General features: G+C 41.5%; 1 protein-coding gene across 4 annotated transcripts in view; it reads left to right on the top strand.

The window, feature by feature from the left end:
* The window catches only part of LOC123765283 (delta(24)-sterol reductase), a 100,537-nt gene that overhangs the window by 17,390 nt on the left and 58,471 nt on the right, over nucleotides 1–24,676 (top strand). Inside the window, exons 1-3 of one of the 4 annotated variants that reach the window (XM_069335529.1) lie at nucleotides 9,637–9,732; nucleotides 14,706–14,918; nucleotides 21,060–21,155. In XM_069335529.1, the coding sequence (XP_069191630.1) occupies nucleotides 14,724–14,918; nucleotides 21,060–21,155 (291 nt within the window). In that variant the 5' untranslated portion in view covers nucleotides 9,637–9,732; nucleotides 14,706–14,723. Of the gene's footprint in view, nucleotides 1–9,636; nucleotides 9,733–14,552; nucleotides 14,572–14,705; nucleotides 14,919–21,059; nucleotides 21,156–24,676 lie in introns of those variants that run through there. The other 3 variants (XM_045753825.2, XM_069335530.1, XM_045753824.2) reach the window with 3 other exon arrangements.

Below are 24,676 nucleotides of genomic sequence, written 5' to 3'. Positions count from 1 at the left end.
CCGTCCTTTTTGACCTAGAAAAGGCTTACGACACCACTTGGCGTTATCATATCCTATCTCAACTTCATTCTTTTGGCCTTCGTGGTCATCTCCCTCTCTTTCTCCGCAGCTTCCTCTCTCGTCGTTCCTTTCGGGTGCGCCTTGGTACCGCTCTGTCTCCCTCTTTTCAGCAATACGAAGGTGTGCCCCAGGGTAGTGTTCTGAGCACTACTCTTTTTCTGGTTGCCCTCAATGGTCTTCTTTCCTCTCTTCCTTCTGGTGTCTTCTCCGCTCTCTATGTCGATGATCTTACCCTTTGTTGTCAGGGTGATGATTCGCCTCTCCTTCAACGCCGGCTTCAACTTGCAATTGATGCCGTGTCGTCTTGGGCCACAGGTCATGGCTTCAAGTTCTCTACTTCTAAGACTTGTGCCATGACTTTTACGCGGAAACGGGTTGTTCTTCGTCCCTCTTTGTCACTTTATGGTCATCCCCTTGAATACAAAGATTCCGCGAAGCTTTTGGGGTTATTCCTTGACACTCGTTTGTCTTGGTCTCCCCATATCTCTTACCTCCGTGTTGAGTGCTCTAAGGCCCTTACCCTCCTTCGGGTCTTGTCCCATACTTCTTGGGGGGCAGATAGGCGCACTCTCCTTGCTTTACATTCCTCTCTCGTCCTGTCTAAGCTCGATTATGGTTGCCCTGCTTACTCGTCTGCTTCTCCTTCTACTCTTCGCCGTCTTGATGCTTTGCACCATACTGGGTTGCGCCTCAGTTCTGGTGCCTTTCGTTCGACTCCCGTCCTTAGCTTGTATGTTGACACTGGCTTCCTGTCTCTCCAGGACCGCCGTGATCGCTACTGTCTTCGCTATCTTGCGCGGTCCTTGCAACATCCTTCCTCTCGCCTCTGTCGTGCTTTAACTTTTACCCCTCCTGCGGTTCCTGTTCCTCTTCACCACCTCCCTCTTTCTGTCCTGTTATCTCGCCTACAGGATTCTCTTTCCGTTCGTATTTCTGATGTTTCTCCTCGTGTTGTTCCTTCTTTGCCCCCGTGGAGGGTCCCTCTTCCGCGGTTTTGTACATCCTTGACTCGTATCACTAAAGCTTTTACCCCTCCTACGGTTCTAAAACGCCTTTTCCTCGAGCACTTTTCTTCTCACTCCCGCTCCGTTTCTGTCTTCACCGATGGGTCTAAGTCAGCGGACGGTGTTGGCTACTCTGTTGTTTTTCCTGATCGCACTTATATGTGTCGCTTGCCTCCAGAGACTAGCATCTTTACAGCGGAACTTTATGCTATTCTCTATGCTCTTCGTCTCCTGCTTTCTCGTTGTCAGTCTTCCTTTGTGGTTGTTGTTGACTCTCGTAGTGCCCTCATGGCTCTCGGGTGCTTTAATCCAGTTCATCCAGTAGTTGTCGAGATCCAGCATTGGCTGTTTCTCGTTCACAGTAAATTTAAGTCGGTTGAGTTTTGTTGGGTTCCCAGCCATATTGGCGTGTCTTTAAATGAGCGTGCGGATGCTACCGCTAAGGAAGCTGTCCGCTCTTGTCCCATCTCTCGTAAAGGCATTCCGTATTCCGACTTTTACCCGGTTATCCATTCCTCAGTCCTTACCCGTTGGCAGGCTTCTTGGTTGTCTGTTACTGGTAACAAGCTACGTACTCTTAAATGTTGTGTTTCCTCGTGGCCGTCCTCCTTCCACCGTAACCGGCGGTGGGAAACAGCTCTGGCGAGGTTGCGTATTGGCCATACTCGCTTAACCCATGGTCGCTTGATGGAGCGCCGCCCTGCTCCTTATTGTCCTAGTTGCATTGTCCCTCTTACGGTCGTGCATGTCCTTCTTGAATGTCCTGACTTCCAGGACGAGCGTGTGTCTTGCTTTCCGACCGCCCCTCGCGGTCACCTGTCCCTCGATAGAATTCTTGGTGACTCGGATACTTTTGATATCGTTCGCCTTATGCGTTTTTGTTCTCGTATTGGCATCCTTGGTGATATTTAGCGCCCTCTGATTATTTTGCGTATTTGATGGTGCTACATAGCCTTCCCGGTTTGGTGCCTTCTTTTGATAATTACTTACTTACTTGCATTTGTACTCGAATATGTGAAAGTTGTAGGTCAATATGTGTTGAAATGAAGTCAAGAAAAAATAACCCCCAAAAAACACAAAATATAGGGATAATTATAATATATATAATGATTTAGGGGAAATGTTTAGGGTATCCTTTATGTAAGTGAAAAAGCCCAAATATGGTTCCTAATCGTCAAACAGAGACAAACAAAATAGTTTGAAATTGGAGAAAAAAATCAGCCAAAAAAATTAAGTCCCAAGTTTTGCTAGTTGTGACTGACTTATTTGTTGACCAATTTCATTCTATCTTCACATAGTTATGAAAACATATGCATTCTCCAGGATGTAAAGGTTAAAACAAAATCATATAATAAACAAAGAAGAAAAAATAACTAAAATCTTAAAAGAAAAAATTTCCCCTAAAAAAAAAATATTTTTGGGGCATTGATGAAAGTAACATATACAGTATTAACATTGGACAATGTATTTATATGATATATATACTGTAACAAAATAGATCATATTAACATAGTTATTCATTATGTTTTGTGTTAATATGTATTACTCAGCAATGATATAAAGGCACCAACTAAATATCCACATTGTGGACACTTCTTACTACTATTATTCTTCTTTGAGCATAGGACAGGTGCTTGCATTTCTTTATTAGTGCATAATCCTTCAGTTACAGTTATTAGCTCTTTTTTTTTTTTTTTTTTTCTTTTTTTTTTTGCAGTGCCCTAAGCCTCTGGCTGGCCCACTAAATATTGCTCGTTTCTGTTTTACTTGGGCGGAGTATGAGTATTTATGACTCGAATGGTCGCTTCAGTAAGATTTTGCCCCATGTGTTTAACCCACTGCACTATACAGAACTATATGACATGTTTGCTGATGATGCTAAGATAATAGGAAGGATCAGAAATTTAGATGATTGTCATGCCCTTCAAGAAGACCTGGACAAAATAAGTATATGGAGCACCACTTGGCAAATGGAATTTAATGTTAATAAATGCCATGTTATGGAATGTGGAATAGGAGAACATAGACCCCACTCAACCTATATATTATGTGAGAAATCTTTAAAGAATTCTGATAAAGAAAGAGATCTAGGGGTGGTTCTAGATAGAAAACTATCACCCGAGGACCACATAAAGAGCCTATGCCACGCTTTCTAACTTCAGAATCGCTTTTAAATACATGGATGGCGATATACTAAAGAAATTGTTCCTAACTTTTTTTTAGGCCAAAGCTAGAATATGCAGCGGTTGTGTGGTGCCCATATCTTAAGAAGCACATCAACAAACTGGAAAAGGTGCATAGACATGCTACTAAGTGGCTTCCAGAACTGAAGGGCAAGAGCTACGAGGAGAGGTTAGAGGCATTAAATATGCCAAAACTGGAAGACAGAAGAAAAAGAGGTGATATGATCACTACGTACAAAATAGTAACAGGAATTGATAAAATTGATATGGAAGATTTCCTGAGACCTGGAACTTCAAGAACAAGAGGTCATGGATTTAAACTAGCTAAACACAGATGCCGAAGAAATATAAGAAAATTCACTTTCGTAAACAGAGTGGTAGACGGTTGGAACAAGTTAGGTGAGAAGGTGGTGGAGGCCAAGACCGTCAGTAGTTTTAAAGCGTTATATGACAAAGAGTGCTGGGAAGACGGGACACCACGAGTGTAGCTCTCATCCTGTAACTACACTTAGGTAATTACACTTAGGTAATTACCAAACTCAGACCCCTAAAAGAGATGGTAATTTTGGGGTATTTAAACCCCCCATAGATCACCACCTCCCAAGGGCAACTCACTAGCTCTAGTTAACTCGTTTAGTTTAACAAATTTGCTATCATTTTATTAGAGCATAGTTGAGGCAGTTGATAGTGGCAAGGTTTGTGATGTACAGTATACCTTAACTTTAGCAAAGCTTTTGATGCAGTGCCACATGAAAGATTGATTAAAAAGATAGAGGCTCATGTTGTTATTGGGGGTGCTATATTAAATTGGATTAGGGCATGGCTGAACCAAAGGAAACAAAGAGTTAGTATAAATAGAGTTAAGTCAGAGTGAGAAAATGTTGTAAGTGGAGTGCCTCAAGGCTCTGTCCTGGGACCTCTGTTATTTATAATATTTATAAATGATTTAGATGGAAAACACATGGAAAATACTGGGGGGCCAGGTCCCAAATCTACACAGTAAAATAACAACGCACTGGAGTGAACATTATGGAAGAAAGTGCAAGATTGAACCAGTGAAGAGCAGAGGTGCCATAGGCACAATCAGAGAGCACTGTATAAACATCAGAGGTCCACGGTTGTTCAACGTCCTCCCAGCGACTATAAGAAATATTGCCGGAACAACCGTGGACATCTTCAAGAGAAAACTGGACTGTTTTCTAAGAGAAATTCCGGATCAGCCGGGCTGTGGTGGGTATGTGGCCCTGCGGGCCGCTCCAAGCAACAGCCTGGTGGACCAAACTCTCACAAGTCGAGCCTGGCCTCGGGCCGGGCTTGGGGAGTAGACGAACTCCCAGAACCCCATCAAGCAGGTAGATTCAGGTTTGAGCAGCAATATTTGCAAATTTGTTGATACGAAAATCATGCGGGAAATAAACATGGAAAAAGACTTGCTATCACTTCAAGGCGATCTAAATAGTGTTTTTGAAATGGTCAAAATATTGGCAGATGCAATTTAATGTTGATAAATGTAAAGTTTTGAGGCTAGGTAATGGTGATAGTTACAGGATATGAGCTAGATGGTGTTGAGATGGCAAAGTCGGATTGCAAAAGGGATCTGGGAGTTATGATTAGTAAGAATTTAAAAACCAAAAAAAGCAATGCATAAATGTTCATAATAAGCCAAATAGGACACTGGGATTTATTTATCGAAGCATTAGTAATAAGACACCTGGTGTTATTGCTCGATTGAGCTATTGAGTAGTTTTATAAGAAAGACTTTTTATAATAAAAGTAGGATTGTTTCAAGCAGAGGTTAGATATATTGTATACATGAATGAGATTAGGTGGATATAAATAGGAGCTGCCTCATAAAATTTTGCAACTATTGCAAACTTTTGCAATAGTTACCTTATGTTATTCATTCATGCAGTCATTCTTATGTTATTATGTTCTTAAAGCACTTTACATCTATGGTAAGTTACTCAGTTACTAGTATTGCCCAACACCCACCCAACTGGGTGGCAGCTTTACAGTCATGCGCATGCATTACTTACAGTAAGCAAACTTTGGATACTTTGTTAAGATTCCTGGCAGTACATCATTATGAATGAAGTATTTACACATTTCTTTGACTTCATGAAATGTGTAGGTACTTCATTCACAATGATTAGTATCCAAAATTTGCTTGCTGTAGGTGCAGCCTGCACATGACTGTAAAACTGGCGCCCAGTTGGGTGGGTGTGGAGCAAGACTAGTAACTGCATGACTTAGCAAAGATGTAAAGTGCTTTGTATAGAGACAATTGTGAGCCTCCATAGCTGGGTATTTTATTTGTTTCCTTAAAATGTTCAAGAAGATACTATTTGTTATTATTTTATTACTGAAATGAATTGCATGTATGAACAGAACCATTATTATTTTTATTGGATCTAAGCCGTTTTTCCATTGGCCTGTATCCAAATCAGATGCTATGTACCTCGCCCTGCTGATTTACCTGAGGGCCACTAACACTAGTGGCCTTGATTAGGACAGGAAGCTGATGGCTTGTTGAAGGTCCGCCGGCTTTCTGTCCTCATTGAGGCCGCTAGTGTTAGTGGCTCTCGAGTAAACTCAGGTAAGGTATTTTAATATTCAATGAGATCTTCCCTGTCATGCCTGGTTTACAGTGTTGTAAGCCCTGTGGCCTCTTAACTGCTCCTGATATCAGAGATGACTTAACTCCGGAATGACTTTTGTTGCCTGGTGTTGCACTTTCTTCAGAGCAGCTATATCCTCTTGAAGATGAGGTCTCCATGCTTGGATACATTAACCACTAAACTGCGCAAAACGTCATATGAAGTGTGACATTGAGCTCAGTTTTTTAAATTGTCTTAAACTCTTTCAAATTTTTTGTGCATAATCTACTAGGCAAATGCTCAAACTTTGTCTAAATGATACCAGCGTAACTTGAAAAATAAGAAATAAAAAATAATTGTAAAATTGAATATTGAAAACTTCAGATTTTGAAATCGGCTGCAAAAATATAAAATACAGTACAGTATCACCAATTGTTCATTTGGTGTTATTATGCTCTCATAATAGCATATGATCTTCATTTACATGTATTTAGAATATAGGTTTTCAGTATACTGTAGTCTACTGCAAAAAAATTTGTCAATATGGCATTTGAAATATGCACAAATTTAGACAATAAAAATTTATAACGCCAAACGTTTAGAGTGTATGAAAAATCAATTCTATAAGGATTGTAGAACAGACAACTGTGCATACTATATGTTAAAATGGTGAGAATCTGTAAAAAACTGGAATTTTAGAACCCACTTAAAGTTGAAACTAGTTTCAGAGATATAGTAATTGAAGATGAAGTTATTGACAATGAATAAAGGTAGCTCTAATTCGTAAATTTAATTGTATGTTCTAATAGACATTGTTTGGCATTTGTACTGTACTTGAATATGTGAAAGTTGTAGGTCAATATATGTTGAAATGAAGTTAAGAAAAAAAACAAATAAGCAAAATATAGGGATAATTATGATGATGTAGGGGATGTATTTATGGGTATACTTTATATAAGTGAAAAATCCCTAATCTGGTCCCTAATCGTCAAAACAACCTAAATAGATAAAGAAAATAGAGTTTGAAATCTAAGAAAAAATCAGCCAAAAAAATTCAAAGTCCCAAGTTCTGCAAGTTGTGACCAATTTATTTGTTGTCCAATTTCATTCTATCTTCTCATAGTTAGGGAAGGGTATGCACTCTCCAGGATGTAAAGGTTACAACAAAATCATATAAGAAGCAAAGGAGAAAAAATAAAATCTTAAAAAAAATAACCCCCCCCCCCCCCCCCCAAAAAAAATATTTTTGGGACTTTGATGAAAGTGGAGTACCACAGGGTTCAGTTCTTGCACCAGTGATGTTTATTGTCTACATAAATGATCTACCAGTTGGTATACAGAATTATATGAACATGTTTGCTGATGATGCTAAGATAATAGGAAGGCTAAGAAACTTGGATGATTACCATGCCCTTCAAAAATACCTGGACAAAATTAGTATATGGAGCACCACTTGGCAAATGGAATTTAATGTTAATAAATGCCATGTTATGGAATGATGTGGAATAGAAGAACATAGACCCCATAAAACCTATAAATTATGTGAGAAATCTTTAAAGAATTCTGATAAAGAAAGATATCTAGGGGTGGTTCTAGATAGAAAACTATCACCTGAGGACCACATAAAGAACGTTGTGCAAGGAGCCTATGCGACGCTTTCTAACTTCAGAATTGCTTTTAAATACATGGATGGCGAAATACTAAAGAAATTGTTCATGACTTTTGTTAGGCCAAAGCTAGAATATGCAGCAGTTGTGTGGTGCCCATATCTCAAGAAGCACATCAACAAACTGGAAAAGGTGCAAAGACATGCTACTAAGTGGCTCCCAGAACTGAAGGGCAAGAGCTACGAGGAGAGGTTAGAGGCATTAAATATGCCAAAACTAGAAGACAGAAGAGAAAGAGGTGATATGATCACTACATACAAAATAGTGACAGGATAAAATTGATAGGGAAGATTTCCTGAGACACGGAACTTCAAGAACAAGAAATCATAGATTTAAACTAGCTAAACACAGATGCCGAAGAAATATAAGAAAATTCACTATCGCAAACAGTGGTAGACGGTTGGAACAAGTTAGGTGAGAAGGTGGTGGAGGCCAAGACCATCAGTAGTTTCAAAGCGTTACATGACAAAGAGTGCTGGGAAGACGGGACACCACGAGCGTAGCTCTCATCCTGTAACTACACTTAGGTAATTACCCACCCATTAACTTACCACCTAGCCTGTCTGCCAGTCAGCCACCAATTCATCCATCCACACTGCCCGCCCGCCATCCCACTTACCTTCCTGGTTTGGTGCCTTCTTTTGATAATTACCTTACCTTACCTCCCACTTACCCAGGTAGTCCGACAACCCAGCCATCCTCCCTGCCCATTCACCTACCTACCCCGCCTGCCTTCCAGCTGGCCACCAATCCATCCACTTACCTACCCACCCAAAACTGCCCACCCACCCAAAACTGCCCACCCACCCACCCAGCCAGCCCACCCAGCCCACCCAGCCAGCCCACCCAGCTAGTCCACCTGCCCACCAGTCAGTCAGCCACCAATCCATCCATCCACCCACCCACCTGCTAACCCTGTCTGCCAACCATCCCATTTCCAAACAGCCTGCCTGTCAACCCATCCACCCACCAGTCAGCCATCACTGACACAGTGCGTGCATTTGGAGCTGACATGGTGCATGGATGTTCCTAAATTGTGCAGTTATGTCCAACAAAGTCACGAAATGAACACTCCAGCCTCATAACAAATCAAAACAATGGGCCGTGAATCTGTGACGTCACTGAGTAGAAGGCACTAGAGTGGTGGCACCCGATATGGTCAGTGGACAAACTAGGCCATCTCCCACCTACCCTGCCACCACCTCGAGGCCTGGTAAACCGCTTCCTTGCTTTCCAAACTTAGTTCGTGTAGCGTGAAACCTGAATTCCGATCGTGAAACTGGAACTTTCGGATAACTAAAGTTTTCAAACCAAGTGGCTGTCTGTATATATTCCTGTATTTTGTATACACTCATTTACTGTTGTTAGAAGTTCAGTGACTCCTAGTATGGTCACCCCACACATTCAGACACGGGATGGTCCCCATCTGTTTACTAAGGCCTCAGAAGGAAAGTGAGGGACTCAGGATTTTTTTTTTTTCAAGATGGTTACTAGAGATCTGAGGAAGCAGATGTAAGGCACATGTATGTGCGGGAATTTAAAATTTTATGGTTGGCCTAAAGACAACCCTGGTTTTGATATGCAGTGCAGGGGGTTAAGGGAGCCACTGGGGGCTCGTCCAGAAATTGGCATTTAATTGCATTCAATGCAGAGTTTTTGCACTAAATTATGATTTTCTGTCTGACGATACATGTACAGTACTGTACTGTATATCTTAACTGCTAAAGAATTACAAACTAAATATTATGCCCAGCAAACTGAGTAGTTATATTGGCTAATAAGTACTATATGTCATGGGCTTTGTTCACTGGATGATGTGTGCATTATTCAGTGAGGTGAAGTCCTATTGGATCCAGTCAATAACTGGGTGGGCTGCTGCACAGGCAGTCTCTTCTTTGGATAGATGAACCTTGATAAGCTTAACAAGTTTACAAACATTGACAGTTATAATCCAGTATTTTAGAATTGCAATATGAAAATGGAAAATTATATCCTAGTCTAAATTATACTGTAACATTTTAGTAAAGGAATGAATGTCATTTATTTATAGAGAATTGATATACTGTATAGGCAATTTTTTGTTGTTAGACTTTAAACTGTTACTGTACCTCCATGAGCAGCTTGCCTGATAACTGCAGATAAGAAAGATATGACATATGGTTGCTAAGCAGAATTTAGATGTATCTGTTGTTGTAAGGTGGTCAGTGTCTTTCTGGAAAAAGTTAAGCTGTATTTATTTATTAGTTGTTTAGTTGTATAGTAAATAGTACTATATATGTATATTTTAGTACAATATTCTTGTTTACATTATGTACTCCATAAAAGCTATATAGCATTTGCTACATTTATTGAACTACAGTATGTTTGTTAGCTTACTTCCTATTTATTTATTTATTTAGTATCTACCTCATCAGACCTTTATACAGTACTACTCTACTGAATTATTTTGAAGTTATTCCTGAAATGCTTTGCATACTGGTAGCCTTATTGCTCTGTAACACTTAATAAACAAATGTATGTTATTTTTTTTGTATATACAGTAGTATTTAAAAATATTATTATTATAATTACAGTATTATTAATATTTTCTTAATGAGGTATTCAGATACCTGCATTTCTTAGTGAAATTTGTTTTCTAAAACTGTGTTATGAAATACCTGCGCTATATATAGTAGATTCCTATCAAAGTCCTTAATGTACAGTATGTACAAAGTACAGTTTCTTGGGAAGCCCCCTGAAGTTATACTGCTGAGATTGCTCCACCTAAGGGTTATGTCAGCCTTAGGAGTCATGTTTTTCCTACCAGGGACCAGAGCCAGAACTGGCCACCCCCAGCCTCACAGAGGTGCAGAAAGCGAGTGATAATACCCCACCCCATCAGGAAAGCATCCATAAAGCCAGCGAAGCATTACAGACAACTGAAGGGATCACAGAAAACACAACCTCAAAACTGCCAAACAGCTCTGCAAATGATTCAGACGAAACGATTGATTCACTCAAAACTAGCTCGTACTCGTTAATACCGAAGAAATATAAGAAAATTAACTTTCGCAAACAGTGGTAGATGGTTGGAACAAATAAGGTGAGAAGGTGGTAGAGGCCAAAACCGTCGGTAATTTCAAAGCGTTGTATGACAGAGTGCTGGGAAGACGGGACACCACGAGTGTAGCTCTCATCCTGCAACTACACTCACTTGGTAATTACCGATGTATTAACAAAAACCTAAACATGCAGTATTACATGTTTAGGTTCTCATGAAGGGGTGCTCTGAGCAACTCTGCAAGAATGTGGTTTTGCTTGGTTCTGCCCCAGGTAATTACTTAAGTGTAGTTACAGGATGAGAGCAATGCTCGCGATGTCCTGTCTTCCCAGCTAAGTTTTTTATCTTCCCTATTATCTTAGTATCATCAGCAAATATGTTCATATAATTTTGTATTCCATCTGGTAGATCGTTATGTAGATAATGAACATTATTGGTGCAAGAACTGAACCCTGTGGTACTCCACTCATGATAATTCTCCAGTCTGATTCATTGCCTCTGATTGCTGCCGTAATTTTTTTGTCAGAAAATTTTTCATCCATGTTAGAAGCACATACAAAATTTCTCCCCCAACAATTCTGTTTGCAGTGTTATTACACTATATACACACATAATATATAAATATCTAAATGTTTTATGTACTGTAACTGTACACTTAAGCTTGTTGGATTCCCAAAGAGCATAGTGGCCACCCTCAACACAGCCAGACAAGTCATGCAGACGACGCCACCTCCGTCACCCAAATAACTCCACCCAACATAATCCTTTTGCTGTTATTACACTAATACACACATTATATATAAGTATCTACATTTGTGTTCATTATAGAGAACCACTGAGCTAGTATGGTGAATGCAGACAATAACAGGTGGCCACACAGTCTGTAAATGATGCTATCTCCCTCCGTCCCTCAGCATCACTCCTTCCACAGTGCTAATTATCACAACAATCCTGCTATTATCACAATCCTTGTCATTTTTATCACAGTCAGGGGGTCATCTGTAATGCTATCATCGCTAAATAATAGCAGTTATATATTTATTTTGACATTTTTCGGCGATGCTGTGGTCACAAGCTAAACAGCAATGCTGCGTGCGCCAGCCTTGGTTGCTCCAACAGTACTGTGGCTCTCACCGGAGAATATTGCCCACGATTTGTTTTAAACATGGCGTCTGTTTACAAGAGCCCTGAGGAAGCTAATGTGAACCCTGTGTAGCCACGGGCCATTTGAATCGTGTCTGGCACCCTACGGCATATATATATGCCATGCGCACCGTGGGACATGTTACTCATGGTGTATATATACGCCATGCGCAGTTTAAGGGTTAAGGGGTGGTTCTTGTCACTCATATTTTCCTATCCTCTTAAAATCACTGACATTTTCCTTTGCATTGAAGCCTTCTCCTAAACCTACTATTTTCTCTATGATTTTCATCTCTGCTGCTCTTCCCACCCTAGATGATATTTCCTTTTCTAAACACCTGAAAATTATTATGGACTTACTTCTGTCTGCAGTGTTTTGTACTAATTTACTGTTGGTAGCCAGCTCTTTCCTATTTGCTTGCCTAACTTCTGCTTCTTATAGATAAGTAATAAATAAATGTTTATTTAGGTAAAAGTACATACACACACAAGATGAGTTACAAACAGAATGTTTGATTTCTAGATAAAGCTAGTACATACTATGCCTAAAGCCACTACAGTAATATGCACAGCATTTTGGACAATTGGTCTTGGTCATTTCTGATCATAGATTTATGATCAGGTGTAGGATACATTGTGTTTACATGTTCCTGTGGTCGGCTGGCAATAGTGTTGATTGCTCCGTCCACTCTAGAGAGTGTGTTAACTTGTATCGAGGTTCATTCCTGAGCACGTGTCCTGTGTCATACTATTCCTTACCATTTGAATTTGCTTTATCACATTGTTAACTAGTAAGAACCTTGTTAACATATGTGAAGTGTTATTGGAATATATGAAAATTGCTTATCGAGTTGTGGAAAGATTACAGAGTAATATGACTAATGTGAGTAAATCCCAGATTTTGTGGGACCAATAGTCAAAGTTAATACCTTGTCTGTTAAATATTACCTCAATTTGTAAAGCAACTTCAAGACATAGAAATAATGTCCCTTTGTAATTATAGAAACTATTATTTTTCTTGTTTTTATACCCAAACCTTATTTGGCCCCAAGGGGAGAGGAGTGTATGTTCCCGCTCAGGTATGTATGATAAATTATTCACTATAAGAACTATTATAGGGCAGACTCTAGAGTAAATCCCAGATTTTGATCTGGCCAGCCCCGCTCTGGAGGGGCCGGGCGGTCGAGTGGACAGCATGCTGGACACGTGATTCTGTGGTCCCGGGTTTGATCCCAGGTGCCGGCGAGAAATGATGGGCAGAATTTCTTTCACCCTGTGCCTCTGTTACCTAGCAGTAAATAGGTACCTGAGAGTTAGTCAGCTGTCAGGGGCTGCTTCCAGAGGGGTGGAGGCCTGGTTGAGGACTGGGACACGGAGAGGTTATCTTCTTGAGATGATTTCGGGGCTTTTTTTTAGTGTCCCCGCGGCCCAGTCCTTGACCAGGCCTCCATCCCCAGGAAGCAGCCCATGACAGCTGACTAACACCCAGGTACCTATTTTACTGCTAGGTAACAGGGGCATAGGGTGAAAGAAACTCTGCCCATTGTTTCTCGCCAGCACCTGGGATCGAACCCAGGACCACAGGATTTAAAGACACTAAAGCCCCGAAATCATCTCAAAATAACCTTTTTATTTCGTGCAGTAAAGGGCGGGTTTTGATAGTTTGTACTCCAGTGTACGACTTAGAAGCGCGTACCTTTACACATTCCACATCAGGTTCCCTCAGTTTTTAATCCTCCTAACATTATTTCCATATGCATTACAAAAGAGGCCCTTTCCTTACAGCATGAATGCTTGCCTGCCCGGCTCCCTCCCCTCAAGTTCTGTCAACCTCATACTCCTCCTCTACTCCCACCTGCCATCCATCCATCTGTCCAGCCTCCTGTTTACCAACCAGCCAGCCATCCATCCATCTATCTGTCTGTCCATTTATCCATCTCACTTGCCTGCCAGCCATCCAGCCCACCCACCTGCCTTCCTCTCTAAATAGGTTGTATGTTAGGTTGTCAGGCATAGGTGTTCCAACCATCTACCCCTCTGTTTGCAAACGACAACTTTCTAATATTTTTGGCACCTTTGTTTCCTCTTAACTTGAATCTGTCCTCTTGTTCTTGAAGTTGCTGGTTTTAGGAATTCCTCTTGTCAGTTTGGTTGATTTGGTCCTGTTATTATTTGTCAATTTGGTCAATTCCTGTTATTATTTTATAAGTGGTGATCATATCACTTTTTCTTCTATCATATTTAACATACAGGTATTTAATGTTATTTGAGATATTTAACGTTTTGGCATATTTAACATCTCTAGCCTCTCCTTGTAACTCTGATTTTACAGTTCCTGAAGCCATTTTGTAGCATGTTTTTGCACCTTTTCCAGTTTATTGATGTGCTTCTTGAGATATGGGCACCATATCATAAGAAGTGGTAATATGATATCTTCTTTTTCAAATATGGGCACCATATCTCAAGAAAAAGTCTAAGACTACTTTAAGGTTACCTTGAGGTGCTTCCGGGGCTTAGCGTCCCCGCGTCCCGGTCGTCAACCAGGCCTCCTGGTTGCTGGACTGATCAACCAGGCTGTTGGACGCGGCTGCTCGCAGCCTGACGTATGAGTCACAGCCTTGTTGATCAGGTATCCTTTGGAGGTGCTTATCCAGTTCTCTCTTGAACACTGTGAGGGGATTGCCAGTTATGCCCCTTATGTGTAGCGGAAGCGTGCTGAACAGTCTCGGGCCTCTGATGTTGATAGTTCTCTCTCAGAGTACCTGTTGCTGACTAGGTGTAACTCTTTACATAAAAACAAATGGGGGACCTTCAACAAGCTGCCGGCTTCCTGTCCTCATTGATGCCACTAGTGTTAGTGGCCCTCAGATAAATTAGGTAAATAAAAGTCACAACTACATAAGTGTGGTTTTTATCCTATTTGATTACATTTGTGAGAAGATAACCATTATTCATTATTATTATTGCTGTACTGGATGCTTTTTCAATTACACAATACCCAATCATTACAGGGTGCCATAAGCTGAGCAATGGGTTCAGAGATGGGATTGAAGCGCCGTATTGCCAGGTGGATGGAGGATCACCGTGGCCTTATTGTAGTGCTGGTGGTACTTCCTCTTTCCCTTATCTTTGATGCTGTGATGCAGTTACGACACTGGATATTTCACAAGTATATTTCTGCTCCAGAGAAGCATGATGAACGGGTCATAGATATTCAGAAACAGGTAGTGTATACAGTACTGTATTTCCTGTACGTAGGTGGCTAATTTATCAAGATGGTTACACTTTATTTTGTTGAGAAATGTAATAATTACTTGTTGATAATTGATCTGTAGGATTAGTACAGTATTAGGTATAACTTAATGATATAAGGTTTTGTAAAAATTATTTGGTATTAGTTTTGTTATTTCTTTGGATTGTCAAGCGATTACTATGTCATATCAACTTCATACATTCAAGACTTTCATTTGGGTGATGGGAGAAAGATCCCTATTTCTTGGGGATAGCTCCTTGTGAATACTTAAAGCTGCTATCATCTATAGTGTCCCACTCCTTAGTTACATCAGCAGCGGAGTTGCCATGAATGAGACTGAAAGAGGATTGCCATGGCCTGAGGGAGAACAAAGCGGGTCCCCAAGCACTGCAGCAGCTCACCCCCTCAAAAAAATGAAAACCACCAGCAGCCCTACTACCTGCGGTGCAAGATGACGCTCCCAACATACTTGTATTCATCTGCGGCATGCTTGCTTTTGTTCGCAAGCAAGCGAACCCCCAGTGGACCCCAACACAATGAAAGAATGTTCCTAATGGAAGGCTCAACAGAGGAAACAAGACACTTGAGTAACCCAAGGAGTGGCCCCACTGCACTCTGAGATGAGGTGGGGGTGGGATATCTTTGCATTGGCACTAAACTGGCATGTTCCCTCTTATGTTGCTCCATTCCTCGATTACAAGGTTCTCACACTGGATGCCTTTTGACTTTACAGGTTGAGACGAAGTGTATTTACCTCTTTCCTTTGGTTCAGTTGTTACTCCGGGTGTTGGCCAGTCTGGAGTCATGCTCGAGAAGGGTGATCCTTCTGGCTCCTTGGTCCAGCATCTGTTTCCAGTGATTCTAGCCCCAGTGTCTGAACCCGTGCATTTATCTGCGGCTTCTCGTCTTCCAACATGTCGGACCAGCAATGTACTTCATTGGTTCAAACTTCTCTGCTCTACTCGTGGAATTTCTCATGCATTTGTATCGCCATTTGTATGGCATGTATATGACGGGTTCGTTGGTCTCTCACCTGCATCTTTCCTTTTGGTGACTGAGGTAACCTAATGCTTTTATTTTTTTTCCCCTTTTCGTTCACTCTGTTCTTACCTTTTGATCATGTTATTTCTTGATTGGCATCTCATGCCAAATACTGTCATCTCATATCAACTTTGGTGCACCCACTGTTGCTCCCATTCAGTGTCAACACCTCTGTGGTGCTGTTCCACAACTTGCCTTGTGTGTTCTTCCACCTCCAGCCTGCTCATGCTCTTCCTGAGCTATCCTGGTATCTTGACAATGTTTTAGATATTCTTTCCTCGGTGATTTAAGGCTTTCCCATCAGCTTATGACGTTTTTCTTAAAGCAGTTTTCCTATTGGTTCTTGCCTCTGGCTGTTGGTTTGAGGCACTTCAGGCTCTTCTCCAGAGTCCCGGGTTCTGTTCTTATGCCCCCTTACAGGTGGGACCATCTCCTCTTTTTCTGATGAAGAGTGAGTCAGTGGGCTTCTGGAGGGGTCCTTTGATGGACCAAACCAGAACCTGAAGAGTGAGGTTTGGTTGGTTTGACCATGTTCATATAATTCAGTATTCCATCTGGTAGATCATTTATGTAGACAATGAACATCACTGATGCATCATTTGTTGTCCTGTGGCGACTCTTTGCTGCTACCTGCATGCATCTGACTCTGTTTTGATGAATGCCTTGTTGGTTGATCCTGCTTCCTGAGTTCCTAGTTCCAAGGCTCGCATGTCTCATGCTATCCACAAACAAAATAATCCCCAGTTGATGTCACCTTTTAGTATGAAGCAATCTTGGAAAGATAACGATCTCATGAAGGTAGCTTCAGGGAGCCAATGGGGCACCTACAGAAATTGCTATTTCATTACATTCAATGCTGTTTTTGTACTTCAGGTCGCACCTGTTAGTCAACTTTCAGTGACTGGTGGATCCTAACTGCTAGGTTATTTTCTTCATTAATTTGCTTTATGGTAGTGTTGTTACTATCATGATTGTAATTTGCATTGTTATGCCCTACATTCAAGGTTTTTAACTTTCAGTATTAATTAATAAAAAGCATTTACCAACCTTATGACCACTTGTGGAGTTCGTGTAGTCTCACCTGAAATTAGATATGGTTAGTAATATTCTTGTCCATATCATTGATGTACCATTGTGAGAGGATGGTCTCTCAAGATTATCCCACAGCTGACTTGAATGGCTCATTGCAGTGCACAGTGCACCGATCTCGTGCACAAGCCCTATCTCTGTTAACCCTGGATGGTAAACTGTCATATTGGGTGTCCCCAGGATGCCCACATAACCAGGAATACTTACTTATAAAATAGGGAGGCCGCCGTATGCCCAAATATAAATTAGATACAGAGGAATTAAGCATACTTGCCATAGGGTCAGTGAGTACATGGCTGGTGCCAAGCGTGAGAGAGAGAGGGGACGCCAGCGAGGCGACAGATCTGACCTCTGGGGTCAGCCTCAACTGGCGCGATTTAGAATAACAACTGTGACAAGATCGTGATGTGTTCATGAAGTCATCTCTGCTACTGATCATGGAATGATCAATATGATTGGTTCCTGCTCTTTTGCTAAAACGCCATTGGTCAATTGTAAGCCCTTGTGTTTGTGCCCACGAGGAGCCCTGCAGCCGCTGGCAAGGGTATTCTAGTGTGGAGGTCCGCACAAGGTTGACGTGTCCTATTCTGTCTATCGGCCAATAGACAGAAGAACACTGTCCATTCCTCACCGTCAAGTTAAACTCAGCATCTTTTCGATATGTCAACACTCGCCCGGAATCATGGTCGTGAATATATTGCTTAGAAGCCTAGTGACAAATCACTAGAGCGAAACAGACTGGTATCAGGTAACTTCTGGTGACAAATTGAGATGTCTGTGAGTGACCTAGAGTGACTTAAGGAATGCTGCTGTCTAAGTAATCTGTGTGTGACTTTACCACAGTGTACCTGTATGGTATCATATAATCAGCTGCCGCCAGCCGCCCTGCCTCACAGTACTACGTGACGTCACCACCTTACTCATCTCCAGTACCATCCAGTGTGTGCATGTGTCTGTTAGACATACAGCGCGCCCTCCTGCAAGTACCCTCCGTGTCAAGTACGGTTTGTTGGGAAAGCCTGTCGTCAATGATCTCACGTCATAACGAGCGAAACTAGCTGTCAGGCAACCTACAAGTTCTTGCATAAATGTGCATGAGTGAGTGAGTGAGTGAATGGGAGAGGTAGCCTACCTATAAGTTCAAGATGTTGTTATTGTATTATTGTGTCTGTGTTGATTTGAGGGATCAACCACAGTTCTCACCTTCTCATACCTGACACAGGTGTTGGTGGAGACACCCGACGGTGTATGCATGTTTATCTGCGTGGTATCACAACATTACACTCGTCTGTGAATGTGAGCTTCACATGCACCACACATTTAGTTATTGTGTGACCTAATTATTGTGCATGTTTATTGCCTTTCCCATTAACAGTGCCGTTGTGATTTATTGCGCATCATCATTACCCGAGTATCCGGTTGGAACTCTTGTAATCCCTTTGCATACCGGCAGATAGGTTTGCTGTGTTAATGATTGGCTGTCAATTGTGTTAAGTTAGGTGTTTCTCCACGAGTGGATCCGAATCGATTAGTCAGATGTCAAGAGTCTCGTTAATGCAACCATAGCCTTTCTGACACCAATCTAAAGTAAATCAAGCACCCTTCGTATTAGTGGTTAAGTTAGTAGGTAAACTACAGTTAAGCTTTATGCGGGGTTTTCGTTGAACCAATTCTGAATACTGATAACTATTTGCTCAAGCCTTCAGCTCCAGGTGTCTTCAACACCGAGTTGCCTATTATTCACTAATCTATAAATGTGATGAGGACCCTAGGAGTCCCTTAACACTTTCGCTCACCCCGCGCGCCACCCCTCGACAGGGCGATATGGGCCCCAGCATGTCACGGAAGCGCGCGTTAATTCCGAAAAGTGTATACTCTCTTCAACTTTGTCACCTCAATTCTCCTTCTACGAGATTAAATTTGGTATCATTGTGTTCGCAATAAAATTCTCTACAGCACTAAATGCATATAAACTCCAAAAGCCCGGCTAATTACCCGCAGCAAACAGAGAAAGTGCGAACGAGTTACCCGGGAGCGCGGAAATGGGATAAAATGTTTTCACTATTTTCACTCTGGTCACCTCAATTTTTGTCCTAGGTCTTTCATTTTGGTCTCAATGGGTTCGTAATAAAATTCTCCAGAGGAACATTAGCATATAAAAAAAAAAACCTGGTCACGCTCCAACCGCCGACGAGTTGAAGACGGGCCACGCGTTAGCCGTGAGTGAGCGCTCAGAGGCCTTCCTGCTACACTCCCAATTCCCACCCTTTTCAAGCCTTTCTTTCGCAATTTTCTTCCTGGAAGGGCCTTGTTCATGATTACTATCCATCGTGGAGTAAGCGTAGATAGTTTCTAAAGCCGCAGTAAGAAATATAGCCACGGAAAATAGCCGAAATGTTCACACGTTTGAGATGCGAGGGGAGGCGACATTGGTCACAACAGTGGGGCAAAGACAATGGGCCCACGGCGTGTGCCAAGCCGCCTGAGGGCCACGAGGCTCAACAAAGAAAATGGGAAGACATCGGCGCACATTTTAAAACCAGTCCCCCAAAAATCGGATAAAAACCTGATTTTTGGCGAATTTTTAAAGTGGATGACGCAATGCTGCGTCATCCCCGGCATTACCGCCAGTAAACGGATGACGCAATGCTGCGTCATCCCCGAGCGAAAGTGTTAAAGTGTTTCAAGCATTGAGGAGATTCCAACAATGAATGTGGATCAGGACCAGGTGAGGCTAGTCTGAGACCCTCAAGGACTCTAACTCAACCTTGCTCCCAGGCCCTGTACGGTTACTCTTGTATTTTGTGTGCTGGATTCAGACAGCTTTGTGAAGCGTCTGCCACATATACATTGGTGACGTACGCATTGCAGTCGGGAAAGCAAAATAGAAAACCCCACAACCATATATGCCAAAATGGGTTGACCCAGGATGAGAGCTACGCTTGTGGTGTCCCATCTACCCAGCACTCTTCGCTATATAACGCTTTGAAACTACTGACGGTTTTGGCCTCAACCTGCTTCTCACTTAATTTGTTCCAACCATCTACCACTCTGTTTACAAAAGTGAATTTTCTTATATTTCTCCAGCAGCTTTGTTTCGTTAGTTTAAATCTATGACCTCTTGTTCTTGAAGTTCCAGGTCTCAGGAATTCTTCCCTATCAATTTTATCAATTCCTGTTACTATTTTGAACATAGTGATCATACCACCTCTTTTTCTTCTGTCTTCTAGTTTTGGCATATTTAATACCTCTAACCTCTCCTCGTAGCTCTTATCCATCATTTCTGGGAGCCACTTAGTGGCATGTCGTTGCACCTTTTCCAGTTTGTTGATGTGCTTCTTAAGATATGGGCACCATACAACCGCTGCATATTCCAGCTTTGGTCTAACAAAAGTCGTGAACAATTTCTTTAGTACAGTATTTCTCCATCCACGTATTTATAAGCAATTCTGAAGTTAGAAAGTGTACCATAGGCTCCTCGCACAACATTCTATATGTGGTCCTCAGGCGATAGTTTTCTATCTAGAACCACTCCTAGATCTCTTTCTTTATCAGAATTCTATAAAGATTTCTCACATAATTTATAGGTTGTGTGGGGTTTATGTTCTCCTATTCCACATTCCATATCATGGCATTTATTCACATTAAATTCCATTTGCCAAGTGGTGCTCCATATATTTTGTCCAGGTCTTCTTGAAGGGCATGACAATCATCTAAGTTTCTTATCCTTCCTATTATCTTAGCTTCATCAGCAAACATGTTCATATACTGTAATTCTGTATTCCATCTGGTAGATCATTTATGTAGACAATGAACGTCACCGGTGCAAGAACTGAACCCTGCGGTACTCCACTTGTGACATTCCTCCAGTCTGATACATTGGACTGGAGGAGATTGTGGAGATCAACTTATGACAATAACTGCACATTAAGGATTAAGATATCACCTTTATACCCTATTAATTAAGTTTTCTACTCTGCAGGTACTGAGATGGAATAAGCAGCCAAAATCATTAAGGAAATTGATGTGTACAGCTCGCCCAAATTGGCAGTCTCTGTCCACCACTTTCTTTAGAAAGGTTGGTTTAACTGACATTGCTAAACAATTAAAGATAAATTATTGTACTAAAATTCTATTCTACGGTCCATTAACATTGAGACATCACACAATGTATAAAACTAATAAAAAACTTATGGTAATAATATTTTTCTATGTTAATTTCTGGAGGAACCCCAGTGGCTCCCTGAAGCTATCTTGCAGAGATTGCTTCGTACTAATAGGTCACATCGGTCGTGGAAGTTCTGCTTAGCCTATTGGGGTCCAGAGCCAAGACCTGGCCCCTTCATAAAAACACAGCTATTTTATACATGTGTTTTCTATGAATGGGCATAAAAATGCCATGAATAAAATGTCTCCAGTTCATAGAAATGCAGTGGCAGAATTTTATTCGTCCCCTCATGTGTTGGCAGGCCATGCTGGCATCCTATTGATCAAGTGTTGTTTTCTAGGGGGTCTGTTTCCCGTTTGGAAGCGATCTGGTCTGGTGGGGAATTTGGTTGATCAGGTATTATTGTTGAAGATGCTTGTCAGGTTCTCTTTTGAACACTGCACACTGTGAGAGATCAGCCAGTTATGCCCCGAATGTGTAGGGGAAGTGTGTTGAAGAGTCTTGAGTCTTTGATGTTGATTGAGTTCTCTCTCAGCATGCCTGTTGCACCTCTGCTTTTCAGTGCATATTTTACACATCCTGCCATGCCTTCTGGTCTCATATGGTGTCATTTCTGTTTGCAAATTTGAAACCAGTCTTTCTAATACTTTCCAAGTGTAAATTATTATGTATCTCTCCTGCCTGCACTCTATGGAATAAAGATTTAACATTTTAAGCAGTCCTAATAATTTGGGTATTTTTTTAATGGATTCTAGCAGTAAAAGATCTTTGTATGTTCTTCAGGGCAGCAATTTCTCCAGCTTTGAATGGGGCTGTTAGTGTGCAACAATATTCCTCTCTAGAATATATCTTAAAAATGTCTTAAAAAGTATCATCATTGGTACGGCATCTCCTGTTTAGAAGGTTCTCGTTATCCAACCTGTCATTTTTCTTGCAGTTGTGACAGCAACTTTGTAGCTTTCTCTAAAAATAAGGTCTTCTGACATGATTACTCCTAAATATTTTACGTTACTTTTTCTTTTAGAAGTGTAATTTTACTGCATTTTATATGTAATTTCTGCTTTGATGTTTTTGTTTTTCCATAGCATTGTAATTGGAACTTAACTTCATTAAACATGTTATTTTCTGTGGCCCATTGAAAGATTTGATTAACATCAGATTAGAGGTTTGTTGTGTCCTTTATATTGTCTACTTATGAAAATTCTAGTATCATCTAATAAGATGCGATAAGGCACTTAAATTATTGGGATCATTTCGTCTCTCTAAATGTACTCACCAGAAAGGAGAAAAGAGAGCTATCAAATAATATACACATGGAAAATACTGGAGGGCCAAGTACCAAATCTACACAGTAAAATAACAACAAACTGGAGTGAAAGATATGGAAGTAAATGCAGAATAGAACCAGTGAAGAGCAGGGGTGCCATAGGCACAATCAGAGAACACTGTATAAACATCAGAGGTCCACAGATGTTCAACATATTCCCAGCAAGTCTAAGAAATATTGCCAGAGCAACTGTGGCTATCTTTAAGAGAAAACTGGATAGTTTTCTTCAAGAAGTGCCAGACAAACCAGGCTGTGGGGGATATGTATGTGTGTGGGCCGCTCCAAACAACAGCTTGTTGGACCAAGCTCTCACAAGTCAAGCCTGGCTTCGGGCACGGCTTGGAGAGTAGAACAACTCCCAGAACCCCATCAAGCAGGTATCTGCAAAGGATGATACAGTACTATAGTTTGTATTATTGTCTATGTCTAATATGAGGATGAGGAAAAGTACCGGGGCAAGTACGGTACTTTGGGGGACTAAGCTTTTCATGATGAAGTGAGGGTTCCTGGGCCATTGTACTTCTTGAGGAGGCTTACTTCTCCTCTTGCAAACAAAATCATGCATCACAGGGGTCTGGTTCCACCCAGAGCTATTACCAGCTCTTTTGTCACTCACCTCCATGACACACTTGCAGATCTGGCCCATTTGCCAGCTCCTGGTCCCACGATTTGTGTAGATTTTGGTTAGTTCCCATTGTCTTTGGCTGAGCTGGTTGATCCCTCCCACATATTTGGGGTTAGGTCTGTTAGCTCAGGAAGCCTCCTCAGCACTTCATCTGGTCATTGTAGATTGTTGGTCTCAGTTGCAGTCGAGCCAACCTTGTCCCTTTGGTGGGTGTCCTTGTTATTTCTGGTCCTGACGTGGGCCTTGGTGGACCCCTCATCCTTCCTTGATCTTTTGGGTCTGAACAGCTTTATCCACTGCCCACCCTTCTGTATGACTTCTTTCATCCAGGTTTGCCTACTACAATAGGCTCTAGCTTGAATGGTGTCCCTGGACCTTAAGAACATGTATTGGCATGTCCCTATTCATTCAGGGTTCAGGGACTGATTAAGTTTCGTTGTTTTGGTTGTGGGGGCATCAAGTTCTACCTTTTAGCTTGAACCCGGCCCCCTAATATGTTTACTGGTAAAGGCTGTTGTGGCCTGTGCGCATTTATTAGGGGAGGGGGGTCGAGTGTTGGCCTACCTTGATGACTGGCTCGTGTGGACCCCCAGTCTCCATGTGTCGGCTGACCAAGGGTCTGATTCTTTTCTCGCTCACTGGGTTTAGGTTCCTGGTGAACTGGCAGAAGTCCCAATTGGTGCCATCCCAGGTTCGGGCTTGGTTGGGTCTGTTTGCTAGATCGGCGAAACAAAACAGATCACTAGCTGGTTAAAATTGCAACCTACATCCGAACAAAGCAAAATAACTTCCCCAAAAGAAAACAAACAAGCTAGAAAAGAGAACATGCTGGACCTTATTTTCATTAACAATGATGAACTGATCAGAAACATAATGATTACAAATACCTGTTACTCAGATCATAACTTAATTGAAGCTCTGACAAGCATGGGGAGTAGACCTGCACAACCAGCCCCAAATCTCAGAGGAGGAAAATTCAGCAAATTTAATTTCAATAACAAACAGGTAAACTGTGAGCAAATAAAACAAGATCTCACAGAAATAAGCTGGAAAGAACAACTAGAAAATGCAAACCTGAACCAGTGCCTGGAAAAAATAGGCTCATTTTCACTAGAAATATGCTCAAACCGCATACCACTAAGAAAAAAAAAAAGAGGAAGAGATGCAGTTTGGAACGGTGTTCCCTCTATAGGCAAAGAAAACGAATCGCAGAACAACTTGAGTCACACCCTATCTCAAGAACGACGAAGAAGGCTAGGCAAAGAAATTGAAACGATTGAACTAAACCTACAAAACATCATACAAAATCCAAGAGAGTCAGGGAGCAAAAGGCCATTAGTGAAATAGAGAGAAATCCTAAATATTTTTTCTTCTATGCAAAATCAAGATCAAAAACCACATCGGGCCGGGCCCCTGCGAAAGGGAGATGGAACTTTCACTGATGACAACAAAGAAATGAGCGAAATACTGAGGAATCAG

Source organism: Procambarus clarkii, chromosome 33 (assembly GCF_040958095.1).
Source record: "Procambarus clarkii isolate CNS0578487 chromosome 33, FALCON_Pclarkii_2.0, whole genome shotgun sequence".
Taxonomy (NCBI): domain Eukaryota; kingdom Metazoa; phylum Arthropoda; class Malacostraca; order Decapoda; family Cambaridae; genus Procambarus; species Procambarus clarkii.
This window is presented reverse-complemented; position numbering and strand designations above follow the sequence as displayed.